Source organism: Metopolophium dirhodum, chromosome 9, assembly GCF_019925205.1.
Source record: "Metopolophium dirhodum isolate CAU chromosome 9, ASM1992520v1, whole genome shotgun sequence".
Lineage (NCBI taxonomy): Eukaryota > Metazoa > Arthropoda > Insecta > Hemiptera > Aphididae > Metopolophium > Metopolophium dirhodum.
Window position 1 is genome coordinate 8,594,465 of NC_083568.1, and position 19,463 is coordinate 8,613,927.

General features: G+C 36.4%; 1 protein-coding gene across 2 annotated transcripts in view; it reads left to right on the forward strand.

The window, feature by feature from the left end:
• Window positions 1–19,145, forward strand: part of LOC132952202 (uncharacterized) — a 132,345-nt gene extending 113,200 nt beyond the window's left edge. For both annotated transcript variants that reach the window (XM_061024405.1, XM_061024406.1), the window contains 2 exons: window positions 17,940–18,237; window positions 18,801–19,145. In XM_061024405.1, the coding sequence (XP_060880388.1) occupies window positions 17,940–18,237; window positions 18,801–18,974 (472 nt within the window). In that variant the 3' untranslated portion in view covers window positions 18,975–19,145. The remainder of the gene's footprint in view (window positions 1–17,939; window positions 18,238–18,800) is intronic.
• The last annotated feature ends 318 nt before the right edge of the window (window positions 19,146–19,463 follow it).

Genomic DNA, 19,463 nt, shown 5'->3' on the forward strand with positions numbered 1-19,463 from the left:
ATACTATGTATAGGTACCCATTACCTAGTATAATATTGAGAATATATTCAACTGGCAACCTCTAAGTTATTAATTAATTATTATGCATGTTGAAACTTGAATGGTCTATTATTATTTCGCGAAATATAATATGACTAATATTATTTTTTTATTGTTTTTTTCTTAATCATTTTCTGACAAATGTTGGACTTGCGTGAGTTTCAACATTACATCTTACCGCGGAAAGATTTCACTTTTAAGACGCCCGTGCACAGTGAAAGCAACTCAATTGCCCACCTAAACAACCATCGTTGAACTTGTAGCCTCTGCGCTCTACAGTCATTAGGTGGTAATTAATTAAGAAAGTTCACACGTTATACACACAATCGTCTTTTGTTCAAGCCGTCTTATCAATTTTTCATACTCATCTTCTTAAATTCAGGTTATCATATTTGTAAAGAATGTATTACTGTCCTCATTATATTATTCCCAAATATAATAATATAATAGAGCCATAGCGCCGTGTCAGGTTATGCATCGTACACTCCTTTGTGTAAATGAAATCCAACAAAACGAGAACCAATCTATAAAGCAAATGTGACTCTTTCACGTGACTTTTGCGCAACTTCTTCACGTGACTCACTTACACGCCTTCACCACGTTTCTCACCCAGTTACAACTAGCTGGGTATATCCGAGTACTAAGTACATTCACATTTATTATTTTACAAACCATATTTTACGACTTTTTCTCGATAGTTTATTAGTTTGTATTTAAAAATATATATATATATATGAATTTAAATCTAGTTCGGTTATATGAGTAATACCCGCGTATTACGTTGTGCTATATAGTCATCATCTACGAGTAGTATCAATTATAATCAATTAAAAAAACAAACAAACCGTCATTGGATACTACACGCGAACCGGGTAATTAAAATTAAAATAAAAACAAACTTTAGAGAAAACATTATGAGTAGACAACAAAATTATAGTATAGTGTGTATAATAATTATAATTATATATTTTAACTTTAGAGTTACATGCCAAGTCTGTGTAAACGTCTCGTCTGGTAAAATGCCATTAAGTTCAAACATTATTTAATTGTTTGGTTTTATTTTTGTGTCAATTGTAAATAAAATATCATATTTAAAAATTTAAACTTAGAACTTACTGTTCATTTTAAATTTAAGAATATTATGTATTCTTCTGATTTTTTATAGCACCTGCGTGTATTTTATTTATAAATATTAAAAAACCAAAAAATATAAAATATACTTTATTAGTTTTTAATCAAATAGGTACATAATATCAAGTAATTTGATCCATAATTTTCTGAAATGCTATTGAGATTTAAGGAGTTTTACAGTTGTGCTTAATAATAATGAAATGCGTAATTTAATAATAATGGTAGGAAATGGATAAAAAAAAGTAATAATAAATAAATAAAAGTTACACAGTATTTGAAAATGTTGATTTACTAATAAATTTGATTACCTAGGTAGTGTTTTTATCGAATCGGGGTGAGAATTGAGAGCTGAAGATATTCGGTACGGTAGGCTGCATTTTATTTTAAGGTTTTCATGACTGCGACATTCAATTCGTTTTACTATAAAGTGCATAACTGCGCATGAAAGGCACATTGTATAGATTTTTTTTTTCGATGAGGAAGCTGCATTGCGTGAGATGGGTATGGTCCATTGGTCAATACGTAAGATGGTTTTTCTACTTCAAGTTTCCTCGGAATTTTCTGAAATGTGTCCGTTGTGTGACATCTTATTTATTTAAATGTATTTCATTTGATTTTGTATAATATGTTAGGATTTCGTGCAACTACAACATGCCAGCATAGGTGGTGCATTTTGATTTTGTGTGGAGAATAGACAGCTTTTGCCTATAGTATTGAAATTCGGGATATCAAAGGTGATGCTATTGAGCTCTTTGTTTTACAAGAAGTATTTACGCATATCATTACAATACATGTTAATATTACATTACAGAAATTAAGATTTCATAATTTTTACTTTTTGACAAATTACCCGTCTGTTGTACTGCAGTGCAAATTTTTTCCTCGTAACTCGAGGCCAACGTATATATAGTGAACGTATCTACCTGTTCTTGCCAATAATAAAAAACTATACAAGAAAATTATTTAATGCTTATAGACTATAGACATATGACGTCTTTGTGACGTCTTTGTGTGGAGTTCTTGTTATCGTATATAAACGGCAAAAAAAAATCTGATGTTCTGGTTATACCTATACGTACGGAAGACGGAAGTAATCAAAAAGTCTTAGTCTTAGCTCTTATTAAAAATGCATGATTCTATCGGTATTATGTACCGGTACTCTCTATACGGTATAATCGAACAAAAAGTCTCGGGTAAAATAACACACGGATGAAATATGTCTGTGACACCCAATGATATGAAGCCAAGAGAAAAAATATCGTATGTATAATATTATTAATACAACTTAAAAAATCAAATACAAATACAAAATTTCAATTTATATACTTTTAAGATGAAAATTAAAAATATTAACTAATGATCGTGCAATATATTATGACGGTATAAAGTCTAATAATGATATCTGCGACTTTCTAAAAGATATTGATAATGTATTAAGACAAGGTTAAATAAATTAAGATGTATAATAAATAATAATTGTTATTATATTTTCGAACTATTTATCACCGCCAATAGATTATTTTACTTTGTATATAATTTGCAGGTCTAGTTTATCCGAGCAATTTTTTGTTATTGAATATTATTTTTTATCATATATAAAGATTCACTGTTGGCTGTATACGGCACGTATATACCTACACCGAACATCTCGTCTATAGTTGTCTTGAGCATGAGCTGAGATATTATCATAGTTCATAATAATATACTATCGATCGTTCGCTCTTTACCTAATACGGAACTAGACCAAATATAGGTGCCCACCTATCTTAAAATAAAAAAAAAAAATCAACAACGATTTCAGTTTACAATCGTTCTCGCGTCAGACGACAAGCAAAATTGCATACCTTTTATCCGATGTTTAAAAATAAATATGCGTTCGGTTTGTGACAGAATATAATACATACTTACGGTTGGAACAACACTAAAAAATTATAATATTATTAGGTATAACAATCACGCGCTGGTACACTCAAAATGCGTTCGCATATTTCTTTTCTCATTATTCTCATATTATATATACAACTACTATACGAGGCGGCTAAAACACAATTATATATTATTATACTCTCGCGATCTTAATTTTTGTAATTTCAAGTGCCCTACTCAGTAGGTACTCATGAAACAATACGATTTTTCACTTTTTTCCTACAAAAAAATTGTCAAGATATGTAATGAAGGTAATCACGTAAATGTAAAATGAAATTAGTTCAAATTAGTTGAAAAATCGTTTTTTATGCACCGAAATTTGCATGATAATATTCAGCTGCCTCGAAGTCAAAAATAAAACGTCATAAAAAAATTGTAAAAATATAGGTACAGCATAATTAATACGCATATTATCATCCAGCTACTTATAAGAAAAATTTCCGCGGGATAATGATTAGTTTTCATTGTTATTTTTTTTTTAAATATTCGCACTATACATATAAATATATTCCATACACCAGCTTCGAACATGATCAACGTGTGTTGTAAATCGCAAACAGACTTGTCTTATTCACACAAAATCACAATTCAAATTTATTCACATAAACGCTGCTGCAGTATAATAGTGCTGCAGACGGATTTTGCTACGCAACATTCACATAATTGTAGTTTAGTATAATAATTATTGCACAACAGGTATATTTGAAATACATGTTTTGTATATCGTATAATATTATTATTACGATCGAATTTTTTTTCTCATTTCACTATGATACGTATAGGTACTCGAAAACCAGCGCGATGATTATGTGACGTGATAAAAAGTAATGGCTCTGCAACATGTTTATAAATCAAAAAATGAAATGAAAATTGAAAAGTTCACCACGAAAAATAATATTTTAAAAGTCTAATTTTTTGTCTGCGGGCCAGACAAATATCGTCCACGAGACGCCCCATTTGGTGACCCCTGGTATTTTGTAATGGATGCTGTGTTTGAATTTAGAAGCAAATAGTATACCTTTACCTAATACCTATATACGTATTTGTGGGTACTGGGAAACGAAAATGTAGGTACATACTTGCAACGGTTGACTTCTTGTAGCGGGTACGAGGAAAATTAAAATTTTTATATTTTTAAAAGATCAAAAGTTATCCGTATCCAACCCTCTACCCACAACCGTTAAGTAGCAACTAGCAACCCAAATCAGGGTTAAGCACCCCGCATGCTGCACGTGCAGTGTAACATATAATATAATATATAAGAACACGTAGAGAGTAGAGACAATGTACGATTTGGATAACCGATAAAACTCGCTCGAAATCGCCTCAGCGGACAAAGGAGACGGACATAAAACACGAAACCCAATTGTATAATTGCATACATATATATATATTATATTACGTTTTTTTATAATATATTATCTGTCACACGACAGCCGCTGGCGTTGGCCGCGAACTCGTGACAATAATTATTACCATCGTCGCACTATATTCGTACGAGTACGAAAATATCGGTGACGCCGAGGCGATATTTTCGGGGTGGTCACCCACGACAGGCTCGCACGCGGGCACGCAGCTGCAGACAAACCGTCGTCGTCGTCGTCGCACATAATAATATTATAATAAATAGTAGTCGTCGGCGAGCGTTTCGTAAAATAATAACCAACCTAATAATAAAAATAATCGTGGCGGGACCTTCGGAAATAAAAGCCCCTCTGACGTCAACGGTGACCCGGAAAGTTGGACTTGCGCCACAGTCTCCGTTTTGGACGCGTTCCCGCGGTCCCCTCGCACGACCACACACGCCCACCCCTGAAAGTCCCCAGGCGGTCGAAACCCCGGCGGACTCTCGGGCACTTCTTCCCTCCACGCCGAGACGGTCTTTCTTAGGAAGTACAACTCTCTCGCGGTGCACCCGTTGACGTATATGCTCTTGTTATATATGTGTTATACATAATATTATATTATACGCTCGACCAACCTAATTTAGGTGTCGGTGGTGCTTATCGTGTTTATTGTATAGTATTATATACGTACGACGACGACGACGACGATGAACAACAACAACAACAACAATATCATAACACACAGAGCACAATAAAGTGTTGTTTCCGACACGATAATCGTGTGAGAGTATAATAATAATATTGCAGTCAGTGGCGTAAACAAAACCGTAAAAAAAAATATAACACTATCGAACGCGGTCGGTATAATATATCGCGGGTACCTATACATTATTTCGTATAAAATACATGGTATACGCGGTTGATATGATAATAACAATATGAGGTATAGGTGCCTGCAGCCGCGGTACATATTTATAGGTATACCGTATACACACATCGGTGTCGTGTCGACTAACAGGCGTGTGTCGTTATGATAATACATTGCAGTCGGTCGAAAAATGTTTAATAAAAAAAAACCGTACTCGTTGTCACGGTTTGCGGATATTATTGTAATTTATATTGTAAGTAAATGGTCTATGTACGAGTTTTCGCGCGTGTCAAGAAAATGTGACATTTTTACGTCGTACCTATAAGTGAGCGTTCGAATCATAACTAAATAAATTTATTTTGTCTTGGTTCGAATAATGGAATACAATGTTATGGGCGCCCGCGGGGTACGATGCCACTGCATACTGCGTGTGCCTCCAAGACGGAGGAGGAGGGGGGTGGGTCAATCTCATCCACCGGAAAGGCCTATTATTTCATCCCGAGAAGAACTCGATATCGATACATATTTGAAAGTCTCGTTTTAAAAAAGTACCCCCTATATAGGAATTGTAGCGATATTATTGGAAGAAGTTATAGACGGGTTCAAAACCCATATGATGTGCAGGTAAAACGTCGAATTGAACACTTTCTAGTCGATGTACAAAAAAAAAGTTACCAACAAATTTGATACTTATGATTATAACAGCATTTTCGTGGGAAGGGGAGCAACTAGAGGAGATAATTTTTTTTTTTGCATGCCTATGAAATATTCAAATATGAATGTATAAGCACTCTGTACACGTCGGCTCACCAGCATGGACGCCGGCGCCGGTTTCGCGTGGTCAATACCACGGTTATCTAAGTAGATCTTATCTAGTTAGATAACCGTGGTCAGTGCACATATTCGATAACTAAATCACTGTTGAATCGTATGGCCTTTATAAATTTAGTTGCGCATCGCAGACGTCGCGGTCTCATGGCCTTTTTTAAGTCGGCGGCAAGTACACTGTAAACAGCAGCTATACTATATTATATAAGGTGTTTTTCTTACAATAATATTATCGAGTAGGTATTATAATTAATAGGTAATGGTGCTCAGTGCATATATTATATTTTATTTTTTGTGATAATAATAGTGTTGTTATTGGTTGTTTATCTCCCGCACAATATGCGTAAACCGACACAATATTTTGGCAAGTCCGATACGATTTCCGTTTAACTCTTATGACGACGACGGACCAGTGTACCTACGCAAAACATATTATTATAATTATTTACGTAGGTACTATTTACGCTATAAAACCGATGAAGCGGACGTCAAATTCGCGGAAAACTGTCGGTTCTATTGAGCGCCGATTTCCCAGATTTCCGAAAGAAAATTCTCCGCGGGTGTTTACGCATTGTCGGGGCTTGCCGAGACTAAACAACTAACGCGATATAATATTTTTTATCAACACGTCATTATACTATCGGTTTTTTATCTATCGAGTATAACGCATTGATATAATATAATATTATTATAATGTACCTCAACCTCGGAATCTATTATCACGCCTCGCGTCGCACATTGTGATGGGATTTTTTAATTAGCCGTTGTCGTAGTGTTAACAATAATAATAATAATGAAATGTATATTATGTACGTTGTTATTTTTGCCACAGAGTTTGGTCGTTTGACGTGCGTAAATGTGAAAAATTACTATCTCCGATGTGTGCATATGTGTATAGTTTTTTATACAATACACTAATATATATAATAATGGTCGTGTGTGGTGTGTCGATACGGGCGGCGGCGCGTAAATAGCATATTATTATAACGAGCGTGTAATATATATATATATTATATTGTTATGTGTGTCGTCACTGTGCAAGTCGTGCAGTTAAATTCTAGGCCTAATAATAAACTGCAGTTTGATGAACAGGGGCGACGAGGCTACGACGAAATTGGGTCAGCCCATTTTATATTATATAGACGATGACAAAATAATTGTGCTCGCGAAACATTTAGCGAGACAATAAATAATAAAAAAAAAAAACAATTGTTTTCGGGTCGTATACATCATAATATACTTAATGTCGTCCCATCGGTTTGATGTAACATATATAAATACATAGCTCGCGATTTAGCTGGTTTCCTGGGGCACCACAGTGTTGAAAATTCCCAAAAATGTCTCGCATTTATCGTCCCATTTCGTAACACCGATTTTAGAATTCGTACCTTCAATTTTCTCAGAGAAATCTTATATTTTTCAAACGATTTCACAGCATTCGCAGATTCACACCAATCGAACTTTCCCGCATTTATATTTACCATTAATCGTACCAATTCGTTCCACCAATTTCACAATTTGTATACCAAATTAATTTCCCCGGGAAAATTCCATTTTCATTCATGATATTTCAAATCGGGTAGATCTTATCGGGTGACTTTGCAAACCAGAAAATAATGCGCATTGTCCTCGGACCGCAGTGGGAAACGACAACGATAAAATTATAGTAATTTCGTACATATACTGCAAGTCATTTTCGTAAAATTTGTAGATACGAGGTATTGTCACTAAGGTAACGTATTTGGACGGTTTGAAATATTACATTGTACAACAGCTGCGTTGGGAAACTGCGTTGACCGCTAAAATTATTGCAGTGCGCGTTTTACATATTATCATAATATTATATCGCAATTCGTCAATAAGACTCGAAAGTCGGTTGACTCGACGTCGGCCGATTTCACCGTAAACGTTTCGGAAAACCAATTGAAAATTTCTGACCGTGTTGTAGAAATCGTAACGACCAGAAAAAAATCGCAACCGAGGTCTTGCGCGCAGGCTGCAGCAGTCGTCGGCGGTGTCCAGCCGATTATGTATATAATAATATGACCTCGCCATCGACGCGAACACTTCCTCCTCCTCCTTCTCGTTCGAGCGGTACCTATATAGGTATACAACGCATACAATATATATTATATTAATGTATATCATAAAATATATTATGCATATATATATATAGAGGTACGTAGGTTATTATAACCTCCATCACGCCGCAGTTCAAGTTTAGATCAAAATGAAAAAAATAATTGAACGAAAAACCGCGGCTGGTTCGATTTTTTTGATTTTGTTTTCCGCTCTCAGTTTTTGGTGTGAATTTCGTCGGCTCCGCAACCTTAACCCATTATAGCGGTGCCAAAGCTTGTCGCAGTGCCGCGGCCAATGTTTTTTCTAAAAAAATAATGTTTTTACGTCGTCCCCGCGTGTAATAATACCTATATATATATAAACAAACGGTGCCAAGAAATCGTTGAAAAACAAACGAAACAAATCTCTTCGGAGCATATTCTAATAATTAGTGTAATTGCCCGTGTAGCTACACGCGTTTACCGACTGCTGCGGCGAATCCGAAATCGTCGTGGTTTTTGGGGTTTCGTCGTCGTCGTAGCGACGAGGTTTTTCCGGAGGACTTTTCGATCGGTTCGCACGGCAAGGCTATGCGGGAGGAGGGGGACAAAAACGCCGCACAGGCCTTGGCTGGTTGCCTCCTCCATCATAACATATAATGTTATTCACAAAGGGGAACACGCACTTATACATACATAGATTCGAGTACGTGATCTTAAAAGGTCTTCTCTATAGCCTCAGTGTGTTCACATAGGTATTATATGAAATACTCGTGTGTGTGTGTGTGTGTGTGTGTGTGTGTGCAGCAGGTAAATTTGCACGCCGCAGCCTTGTGCAACGCGGCGGCAAACGGCCGTCGGATTTGCATTTACATACGTTTCGCGCAAACACGTTATGATGATAACGACGTGGGACGGGCGGCGGCCGCGGTAAATGGCAATTGCCGAGTATACCTAACTAACTACCTAGTATATACCTACCACCTACCTTATACCTATGTGTTACGCTATTATAACGTTAGACACGACGGCTGTCGCAGCTGTCGAAAACCGACGCCGCCGCCGCCGACTCGATGATGATGATAATAATACTATCCGACTTGTAACTTACATGCAGTACCTATTGCGGACGATTAAATTATATATTATATTATTGTATACAGGAACATTATAGTATATTATAGCGACGGGGCACACCCTTACGTAACGACGATGACGTTGACGAGCGTATAGTTATTATCATTATTATAATATTATACGTCTTACGCCCTCCGCCGACGCGTATAAACTGCAGAAACCTGTTGTGCTCCGCGGAAGGGTTGGGTGATGTCTGCGAGGGGGCTGCAAGCGGCGGCGTCGGTTATTACTTATTACACAACGGCTCGGAACGTCGATCGTATATAAAATAATATATTTTATACTTCTATACTCGCGTACATATACAAACGGATACTTATATATTGCTATAACTTAACGATTACTTTAATACTTTGCGAACGCGGTCACGCGTCCATGACACATGTGCGCCTCGAATGGAGACGGCCGCCGATGGCCTCGTGCGGCGTATCCCCCTGTGCTCAACGCGATTATCGCGATTTACCATGATTTATGCTATTATTACATTATATAATATACATCGTATCTCGAACCTGGTCACACACCATAAGGTCTTATTAATTATCCGTGAACGGGGTTCGGTCCATTTTCAACAATGGAATACACGTGGAATATGGATTGTATAATATATAGTAATATAGTGTTTGCGATGGCTGCAGGCGCGAAACCGGGATTTTGTTTGGGGGGTTTTGATCTCCTATTTAAATATAGCTTAAGAGGGGGGGGCTTTACAAATTCAATTGTATGGTCATGGATTTTCATATTAATATAATATCAAATGACATACAGAATAAATATGACAACGGCACAACGCATATTTTTTAGAAATCTGAAGCTTAGAAATAACATGATAACAATTCAATAGTTTTGCATAATGCATGGTATTTCAATACCTCCCCAGGATACGCGATGGGGTTTATAACGGATAACGTAAACCATGAAACGGATTGAAAACTTAGTTGTGTAGGTATAGTTTGATTTTCACTCCAATGGTGTTCAAATTAGGCACAACATAGGTCGAACACCGCGCGGTAAACAACGATGGAAATTTATTGTACAGCGCGTGTGCTGTATACATTTTCTAGGTTGTACAAACCGAATAGTTGGAACATACTCCGGACGGATACACAAAACCGCAGTGTGTGACCAACTGAAACGAACACTATACGACGTAGGTATACCTACCTACCTACCAGGTATATACAGACGCGGTCGTACGCACATGATATGCAGTATGTGAATAGTTATATAGCCCCCACAACTTTGTCCAATTTATAAACCGGACGGATTGTAAGTTGCAACACTGTACGCATTTGTTTAGTAAATTTAAGTTGATTTTCAGAACTTCCAAGTTCATTGGAACAAAGTCGTGACCAAAATTAACGTCGGCGCAATCCAGCGCACACTCGCGGTGCCGCAGTCCCGTCCACCCCCATTCATCTTAATTTATCTTACCCCTAAAGGAAGACAATATTATAAGAATTCATCTCGAATTCTCGGTGTTCCGCGACACAATACTATATTGTCTATATATCTTATATTATAATAGTAATGGATGCCGCGGCGGATCGGCTCGAATATCGTTTTGCCACCTGTTTTTTTTTACATCGAGAATTTCGTGTTTTAGGACGCCACCGCGCGTACTGTCCGGACCGGATTTCGCGCTCCGACATAATATTCAACTCGATGTGAATTCGCAAATGACCGAACCGGTCGCCCGTTTGCGGAACACATCATATTATCTACATGCACACGGTGTATACTATAAGTGTGTGTGTGTGTAAATTAAATATAGCCTGTGTGCCCCGAAAGCGAATAACGGTGAGCAGTGACCGCACTTTCCCGGTGCCGATATGGCGCAGTCGTTTTCCCATTTTTTTTTGTCCACTCTGTATAGTTACCTCGTTCGACTTCGTAGCGCGGACATTCGCCTCGAGCGAGAACGTACTGCAGATACCTCTACTCAGCGACGACGAAATGATGAAATGATTAATATCGCCTTGTCCATATTTATATCCGCGAAAATATCATTTACGTATAGGTAGGTAGGTATAATATATTATATAATTACATAACCTAACCCAACACGGATGATTCACCTGCAAGTGACCCTGGTCATCCCCGAATTTTCCATTAATCATGCATTCGTGCGTTTCTTCAAACTCTGATTGTTGAAACGCTTATATAAGCACACGCCTGCATATTTTAAGTTACGGGTTACCACTATACCGTGTCGTGTCATGTTTAACGTATTTATGCGTGTATATATATATATATATATATAGGTAACAAAATGTCGGTAACGTTTTATAAAAGTCTTGAAAAAACATATTCAACTGTATACACGCCACGGTATATATAGTGAAAACATCCGACTTTACAAGTGCGTGCGAGATAGCAAATTTACTTTAACAGTACACGTTTAGCTACGTTGTTTTTAATATTAGAGTGTATTGACCTATTATCAAACCTAACATTAATACCATTTTTTGCGTTTTGTATTTTTTTACGAAATTATCTTAATTTTCAAACGATAATATTAGAAGTGTGTAAAATGTTTAAAAATTTAAAAACGGCCATTTAGCTCGCTTAGAAATTAAAATATAATATCGAAAATCATTTCCAACAGAACAAAAACAATGTTGTTATCTTTAACTTAAATAGGTATTAGAACTATAATGAAGCTAAACGTGAACTGTTGAGCGTGCTAATATAAGTTTTCCTATGGGTACCAATTTATAGTGACGCACTCGCAAAATGGTGACGACAACAACAAGTGCGGTTGGTGGGCTCTCAAAGACCATACGATCTTCATATGCTGGCTTTCTTTGAGGGATGATTCGTTAAGTATCTATCGAATGATTATGGAAATAGGGAGGTTGCTATATAGGTTAGCGTGCTCGGCGAATCGCTCTATAGAATATAACGTATATTATTTTATCATTATGAAGCTCGTCGGAGTATCTGGTTTCGCCGGACGAGAGAAAAATAAAAACAAATTACGCGTTATGATAATATAGTAAACATTATTGCTAGGCACTGCAACGGGAATCGATTACCTCGATCGACGATCAATAACAAACGCAGCCGCAGGTAATTCACGCGACGCATAATATAACATAAAATAATAATAACATATTGTGTCGCACTGCAGCAGACTTGGTCGCATTACAATAGTAATAATGAAATATTATATTATAATATTATATTTATACTACGTAAACACAATATTATTATTATAATTATGCGAACGCAAAACGCAATTTGTTTTCGTCAATATTCCAATAACGTGTTGCACTTGTACCCAAACTGCTGCAGTCACTTACATAGTGATGCGTGTACCCGGCCTGCTCGTGCAGCCTACCGATGCAAGTTTTTATGATAATATAATATATTAATATTATGTATATTAATGTATATTACCTATATGGTTTGTATTGTGACTGTACTGCTGCGCGATTGTCAATATTATGACGTATGCTGTCAAACAGACGCCATGTCGTATATATTATAATATATTTTTAATTATCCGCACGCAAGCAAACGGCGTTTTTTCACCGTTATAACCGCATATAATGCCTATAACGCGTTATACACTTATATACCCATTGATTATGAATATTAGTGTTCATAATCAATGGTTATACCTATGCTATAGTACGATGTATACCCACGATCCACCCATTTACACACGATATAATACAATAATAATATATGTACATACGATTATTATCTGTAACGTTTTTGCCACCTGCAGCTGTTTTAATGGCTTCAATTAATTTCTTTACCTGTATTGTATATATATATATATAATAAATATTGCTATAACTATGTGGTATATACATCAGGGAATTATTATATATATATTATATTATGAATTTATGACTATTATTTCAACAGCTGTACCGTTTTTCAAACAATCACCGCCGCGGTAAAAATTGCAAATTTTATATTGTTGTCAACTCTCGTACGATATAATAATAAATAATATCATATTATAATGTATGTATTTCTATATATCGCACGCGGCCCACTTTTGACGATTATAGGGTACCTATATAATATACGTATATAGTTCGATTTATATTCAGAGTTTAAAACATAAGCATTGTGCAAGGCGTATCACACTATTATTTGATTAGGTTTTTCATCATTGTATCATGCACCGAGTGTATCCAATATAATATCATTGACGCAACCGTTTATTGAATAAGCTTATACATAAATAAGTCGGTAGGTACTCGTAGTTAGACTATACAGTATATAGTATTGCAACAGTAAAATACACCATAATATCATGTAGGTACGATGACTATACGAGTGTAGTATGACTGGATTTCCTTTAATCTGAAAACAATTGATAATTTATAAATATTATTTCATTCATTGTGTTATCGTGTGTTAAAAGGCTTAGGCGATTAATAAGTCTGAAGTAATTTCAATATTTAAATCGTGTTCAATTACGTTATAGTATTGATGCACAAAAAATCCATACCACCTACATATAGATTATAGTTGTATTGAATCTATAATATTCTCGACGAAGAGAATAATAATTCTTGTTCGATTCGTTTTTTTTTTAATTATTACACGCCATACACTACGATGATTACCAGAAACCATTCCCTATACAAGAATAGTCATACATTTATAAAGCTTATAAAAATAAAATATTATTTGCTTTTATGAAAGTAAATGAAAACATTCACTTGAAAACAAGTTGAACATAGATATAATATAATACATAAGAAATGTTTCGACCTAGTAAAATAATGGATTCTCAAACTGGTTTTAAAATTTTTTAAATGTACCTATATATGTTGAACAAGTTTTTAAAACGGCAGCTTGAGAAAAATGAGAATCGACTTGAATTTTGTTCAACCAATAATTTTACATCTCTCTCTCCAAATATATATATATATATATGTATTTATATGATGTATAAATATTATAAGTATGATAAAATTTAGTAAGACCTAGAAAATCTATGTTTTAAAAACGTACTAAAATATTTTATATTACGTATATATGGATATAATATTTCCGTCGAATGATTCGAAATGTTGACTTAACAAATTAAAAAATGGTTCAAAAATGTTTTCATAATTATATAATAATATAGTAGCGCCGGGGTAACGTCTATACACATTATAATAATACACCTACCTACAACGAAATCGATGCGTATACGTTTATATGTCCACTTGAATATTATTAAACATTTCTAAAATTTGATACTACCCACCTACATAATAATATATTATATAGGTACCTATACGAATTATAATAATAAATAATTATACACGTGATATATACCTACGTAGTTTTGTTTCGAATATATTTTGTATTTCGTTGCGTCAATGCATATAACAATATTAGCTGATGTGTATGTATATATTATATACGTATAATTTAATGTATATACCTGCAGCCGGAGCAAGGTTGGGGGGGGGGTGATGGTTCACGAATTACAATTATTTAAAATGTACTTGTATCGACAGAACACGACGCGAGGGGAACCACAAAATACGTTTCCTGATTATATTTTATACGTTTCGACGACACGAGAACTGAACAGAAACCTGCGCACAGGTATAATAGGGTTTAGCAGAGGTTTGTTTATGTGCGCATGTGCGAGGATATAGGGGACCCACTGTATAATACCTCCGCGAGAGAAAACAAAAGCAGAAAAAGTTTAATATAATATAATATTATATTATGGTTAAAAACAAAAACAAAAAAATAGTAATAATATATCGATGATAATAAATATCGCAGTTATTCGTGTAGACGGTGCCGTGCGACAGACATGCATCGGTATTCGGTGCACTATATAATACGCACATATATATTTTTTAGAGTCGTACATGGTACATAGAACACTATAGGTAAAATGACGACTCGGACGACTGGGTGATGGTGCATTTACACATATATTATTATGTAAAAAGGTTTTTTTTTTGTTTTTTTTGATGGTTTAAGCCTCGCGTGCCATAAGTCTATAGTTGTCGTTTTCACATTTTATTGTTTAAAATTCTTGACGTAATATTCTAATAGCTACATAGGTATAATAAATTCGTTTTATTTTTTATGTCCAAGGTATTTTTTAACCGAATAGTGTACCTATTTATAGTAATATTATTTTCCCTATAAACTCATAATATTATGTATATATAACGCTTCGATGGTACCCATGGCCGGGAAAGGGGGGGGGGGGAGGATAGGAGTATCCGCCATTATACCACTTCAGATATGCAGGTATGCACTGACGAACATGACGTACTGCAACGGTGCAAATTCATAGGCACAACTAGGTATAGGGGCTAGGGCAGTGCTTCTCAAACTTTTTTGTCGTGGAAACCCTTAAATTCAATGTAAAAAACCGTTAAGGCCCCTATAATCAAAATCGTCGATTATTTTAACCTAAAATTACATGTACTATTTAAAATAGATAAATTATATTATCGGTCATTTAATAACTAAATAACCCACCCCACTTAATTTTAAGTCGAAAATAATTATGGTTTTTTTTCTTTTATAAACGTTCAAAGAAAATAGTTTAAATACAATAAATATTTCAAATTTCACGGCTCCCCAATAATATAACCGCAGTTATATGATTTCTATTATGCATTACAAAAGAACGATTTTCAAACGACTGTCATTGTTAAATATTGAAAATTATATTATTTTTTTTTTAAATCAATTAAAAAAATATTATTAATACATTTGCAACTGAAGACTTGAATAATTTATCTATACATCGAATAGGTATATAAATAGTTATACCTACTATTCGTTATTATAATATTATATTAAAATGTATTATTTCAATTTTAAGTGATTAATTGTTAATATTATTATTATCAATAAATATTTTGAATAACGGAATAAAATATTTTGTATCGTAAGCTTCGTATGATTTAAGCACACCCACATTTTAAGGTCTGATAAATGATAAAATGTTGTAACCGACATGGTATATAGCAGTGGTAGTGAACAGTGAACACCGCTCGGACGAATAAATGCGTTTTATTTTAGGGTTGATCGTCGATATAGTTCGTACGGCTGTAGATCCACACGCACCCACATTACACTTACACACACAATAATAATAATAATAATAATATTATAATATCATATTGTTACAACACGTATTCGACCATAGAAAAGATATTTTACCCGACGCGTCGAGAATCGAGTCCCGTCTAGCCGCCAACCCCTCCCCCCCGGCGCGGGTACACCACCACAGCATAACGGGCGGGTGATGTGGCAACGTGGCGATCTGACGGCGGTGTGGTGGCGGGGTCGAAAGCGGCGGAGGGTTGGCACAGGCGGCGGCGGCGGCGCTCCCACTGGTCGTCGGCCACAACGCGGCGTCGTCGGCTCGCCGCCGATCGGCACCGTATCGCATTTACCGTCTCGCTCGCGCTACGCTACCACCACGCTCTACGTTGTACGGCACTACCACGACCAGTCGCTCATGCGGAGTCGCTCGCGCCACAGCTCGCTCGCAGCCGGTCGCAGTGTCGTTGCACTTTGCGCGTGACTGCAGTGTGTGAGCCGCGGTCTGTCCGTGTCTGTCCCGTCGTCGGCCCCACTCGACACGCTCTCTCTGCTGCTGCTGCTGCTACAGCTCGACACTCGTGCGGCCACAGTCACGCCAGGACACGAACAGTCGACAGTCGTCATCAGCTCAGTTCGCCGCGAAGTAGCGTTGTTGTTTCCGTCGTGCACAAGCATAAACGTTTCGAATGTGCGTCGGTTGTCGCAAAGTACCGTCGTCGTTGTCGTCCACGGCAGGCGACCACCACCATCACCACTTACAGAGGCCACCGCTTTGGACACGCTCCCGGAAAATGATCAGGCCCACTCACCAGCCGTTCAGTTAATAACGCCCGTTCGACAACCCTACGTCTTTCCCGGCGTGGCCGCGACCACACTCGTCTTCGTCGTCTTCGTCTACCGCCTAACCCGAGACGTGACGCGCGCGCGCGTGTGTATTTATTAATATTAATTTTAACTTGTATTAATTGTTGTTCTCTTCGACCACCGACGTTCTCTCCTCCTCAGCGGTCGGTTATATGATATCGTGTTGAATAAACAAGACTTGAAATTCTTCTCGGAGAAGAACCGCACCGTCGGACGTCCGGTATAATATTATTATATAATATTCGTCGAAACATACACGAGGCTGTGATAGTGAAACTAGTCGTTAATATTACTTTAAAATAGCGTATTCTGTATATCATACGATTAAATTAAATTCGTATATATTATTATAATAATATTTTAAGTGTGTCTGTGTGTGTTTGTGCGTGTGCGATTGTGTGTCGTACTGTTTTGAACACACAGAAACGTTTTTTTTTTTCTCTCTACACAAGTGACACCAATAACGACACATACTATCGTCGTCGTTATTTTCGTCACTCACCCGAGCGGTGACGCTATGTGCTCCGCCAAAACCGTTACGTTTGGCGGCGTGGTGGCTTACCCGAAAGCCCCGGCCACCGGTACCATCGAACAGACCAAAGCGCGTTTCAATTGCATAGGCACGCTTAGGGACAGCTTGAAAATGGTGGGTAGCAACGGTTCTAAATTTCTAACCGTCCGTTTGGTTCGCAGCAAGCTTAGGAAACGCGAGGAAACCGCGACCGCCGTAGCAGCCGCGGCCACGGCAGCGGCCACAGCCGTCGCCACCGCCAACACTGCGATCAACAATAACAACAACAACAACAACAATGTGGACTGTCAGCTGCCCCATGCCCAGCCTGTCGACGTCGCCGTTGTCACAAACGTATCGGGTGACGTGGGCGATGCGCCCGTACCTTTACCGTTCCTCTGGCAGTATTCAGCCAAAAACGCTGCAGCCAAAAACACCAATGGGTATAACTCACCGTACAGGCTGTACAGCTCCGATCAGGTAATAAAATCATCTCTACTATTTGTTGGCTTCTATTATATTGGTTGTTACTTATATATAATATGTTACTTACATACGTAGGTAGACGGTTTTTGTCCAAACGATAAGGTTGGGATAAAGTCTGGCCATTGATGTAGGAGGCACCGAACAATAATAATTGATTTAATTTAAATCAGATTTCTAAATTATTAATTTATTTTTAACGAGTACCTAACCTTTTCTCATAGTTAATGAGCTCATTGAAAACATGAGATCATTAAATATTGTTCATCTTATCTGCATTCAAGTGGGAGAAATGCATTATCAAGACAAGGATAGTGTGTACGGAATACCTACACACCGTAGAAGGTTAAACATAGTTTGGTGCGCACTACTGGTTTTGTAAGAACATAATGGATAACATAAATATTGTTATGGCAATTGGTGACCCACAATATTGCCTTGGAAATTATTTCAACGGCTGTGCTAAATTTAAACGCATTTCCAAAGCTCCTCCACACACATTGGTCACTTTCAACCGTCTTGTTTCAATGTGACTGACAGGATTTTTTTTTTGATTTCAGGACACATTGGTGTGCAGTGTACCCATCGAAGAAACCGCAGAGCACCGCAAGGGACTACGGAAAAACTTGCGAGGCAAGTGGCGAAGACTGGTGCACAAAAAGCAACAGCAACAAGACGCATACAAAATACCCGCAGAACTACGGGACCAGCTCAAACAGATATATGTGTACTGATTCTAAAAGTTTGTTTTTCAAAGACAATCCACAAAACCTATCAAATTTGCAATCTATTATTACTATATTATTTTTATTATATATTTTTTTTCTATGAAAGGACAAAACTATCTTGTATGTTTTTATTAATAACGTACCTATGTATAATAAATTTTCATTCCTCTTAGAGTATTAAGTTTAATTTTTATTTAAATTCACACAGTAAACAAAAGAAAATGTTGACCCATTGAGTGTCACACAATTGAAAAAATACAATACAACAATATTTTGGTTTTGTTAAAAAATGTAGACTGTTAAATGAAAAACTGGCAGTCTTAATGTAGGAAGAAAAATCTGGTGCCATCGTTTATAACATCATTATATTATTACATATTATTTTTGTTTTAAATTCGTGATATAGGTATTAATTAATATAATTTAATTTATACACAACTATTATATTAAATATTATAATATAATACTTGTGGTAGGTAGGTAATGTACATATTG